Source organism: Cystoisospora suis, assembly GCF_002600585.1.
Source record: "Cystoisospora suis strain Wien I chromosome Unknown contig_4028, whole genome shotgun sequence".
Taxonomy (NCBI): Eukaryota; Apicomplexa; class Conoidasida; order Eucoccidiorida; family Sarcocystidae; genus Cystoisospora; species Cystoisospora suis.
Window position 1 is genome coordinate 6,985 of NW_027156821.1, and position 2,441 is coordinate 9,425.

The following is a 2,441-nucleotide window of genomic DNA, read 5'->3' on the forward strand; positions in this document are numbered from 1 at the left end:
GAAGGAGGATTCAAACTGAAGGAGTGAATGATGGCGTGCCTATTTTGATCTTCGTGTGTGTGGCTATCGATCTATCTCTTTCTCTTCATGCGAGGTTCCTGTATAATAGGTATCTATCACCTATATATATATATATATATAACTTCTTTCTGTTGAGTAAGAATAGATGAGGAGGAAATTTTCTTGTCTTGTCTTCTAGTCTGACTGTTCTTCCCTTCATTTTCTTCTTCTTCTATTCTCTTCTCTGCTTCATCTTCTCTTATCTTTTCTTCTTCATCTATTTTCTTCTTTTTCTTCTTCGCTCTTCTTGCTATCTCACATGTCGTGGTGTATATACAGGTGGCCTTTATGACCGAGTCAGATTCATGTATTTCTTGCATACCGTAAGAGTCGGAAAGAAACTCACTCAATTGGTCGGGCTTTCTTCCTTTGTCAGAGAGTCTTTTCTCTTCTTTTCTTTCTCTCTTTTCTTCTTTCTTTCTTTAGAGTAGCAGAGAAGCTCGAGGTTCAGTTGGAACTCCAAGGTGTGACAGGAGTGGAAGACAAGCTCCAACAGGGCGTAGGAGATACCATCGAAAAGCTAAGAGCTGCTGGCATGAAGGTGGGACTCTATACATAGATATATATATATACATACGTACATATTTATATTGATGTATATTTCATATACATCTGTACATCTATCTACAAGTCTATCGATATAGGTATGCGTATCCAGGTATATCATATAAATACATCCATGTGTATAAGTGCATGCATGTACATCTAGGTGGCCATGTCTTCTGTATGTATCTACTTCCGTTCCTATGGTGGTGACATAGCATGTGTCTCTCCGCAGTCTATCCTCCTCTTTCCCCTGTCTCCCTCTCTCTGTGTGTATATCTTGTCTGTTCTCATTCACGTGGCGCAATTTTCCTATTTTTCTCGCCTTCTTCTACTGTATGATCTATCCTTGTCTCTATATAAACCAACATCTCCCCTTTCTTCTGATCTCTCTTTCTTTCTTCTTTCTTTCCATCTCTCTGTCTTGTCTTGTCTGTTTCTCCTATCACTCTATCTATCTACTTCTGCTTGTCTGGCTCTCTCTATCTTTCTATCCATCTATCTACTTCGGTCTATCCCTCTTTCTTGTTTTACCTCTTTCTGTCTCTCTCTTTCTATCTGTCTCTTGTTTGATCTCTTTGTCTCTCCTCCCTTTCTCTTGCTTTGTCTCCTCTTTGTGTCTCTCTTTATCTATTTCTCCCTTTCTCTTGGTTTTTTTCTGCTTGACTGCAGGTGTGGATGCTGACAGGAGACAAGGTGGAGACAGCCATCAACATTGGCATTGCGACGTCTTTACTCACAAGAGACATGAACATGACGACGTATGTCTGGGACGATTTGAGTCGAGATAAGTATCTTCTAAGAGCTCGTCTTATGGAGCAGAATTCTCGAATGAACTCTCTTTCTTCAGAGAAGACCGCTGCAACGACAAAGAAAACCCTCGGGAGTGCTTTCGACTCTGAGAAAGGTGGAGAGAGAGATCAAAGAAGTCCGAATCTTCTCTCGCCACCGCAACCACCTCAGAATGCTTCAGGTGTCATGACAGCTCGGGGGGGTAGCAGTAGTAGTCAGGAGGCTTATCGTAGGCGAAGAACGTATCTGGAGATAGAAGAGAGAAAAGGAGAGAGAAAGGAAACGACAGATCCAGGAAGTTCAACGCTGGTAATGAATGCAAGAGACGGAGTTGCCGCGGCAGGAAGTTCAAGTTCAACATCGAAGTCATCGCGGCAACCGAGACGAGACAACGCCGGGAACAAGAAAAAGAAGAAAATGAGCCAAGCAGAAGAAGAACGAGAAGCCTGGAGACATCCCCATGCACTTGTTGTCGATGGGGAAGCTCTACAAGAAATGCTTGATCCAGAGATCGAAGAACTCTTTCTATCTGTATGTACCCGATGTATCACCGTTCTATGCTGTAGGGTCACCCCCCATCAAAAGGTAAGAGTCGTCAGCCTACTTATTTATATCTACTACATAGACATTCAGAGAGATAGAGGTATAGACATATGTATATGGTATGCTATAGACATATGTATATGTATGTGTGTGTACTTATGTATATACATGTCTCTATACTATCTGTACATGTACATGTTGAGGAAGATGTGCTGGATGGCGGTGGATATGTCTGCTCTTGTTGAAGGCATTCCACATGGATGGGGACTTCAATCTTCATCGCCACTCTGTTGGAGAAAGAAAGAAAGAAAGGAATTTGTCTCTTTCTTGGTTCTTCGTCCCGATTGACGGACATCCATCCTACCTGCTGAAGCACAAGAGAGAAGGAAAGGAAGCATACCGTAGAAGCTTCTTTTTTATCTTCGAACGCATCGAGACAAAGAACTTTTCTTTGGATACTGAAAAGTCAAGACGTCCAGGCTAGACATACATACATACATACA

The 2,441-nt window shown here is 42.0% G+C and overlaps 1 protein-coding gene across 1 annotated transcript in view; it reads left to right on the top strand.

Annotated features, from left to right (window-relative positions):
- CSUI_007570 (p-type atpase2) overlaps positions 1 to 2,019 on the top strand; it is a gene marked incomplete at its 3' end in the record, with an annotated part of 8,594 nt that extends 6,575 nt beyond the window's left edge. Inside the window, exons 5-6 of the mRNA XM_068067715.1 lie at positions 487 to 601; positions 1,276 to 2,019. Coding sequence (XP_067920310.1) covers positions 487 to 601; positions 1,276 to 2,019 — 859 coding nt within the window. The remainder of the gene's footprint in view (positions 1 to 486; positions 602 to 1,275) is intronic.
- Between the last annotated feature and the right edge of the window lie 422 nt (positions 2,020 to 2,441).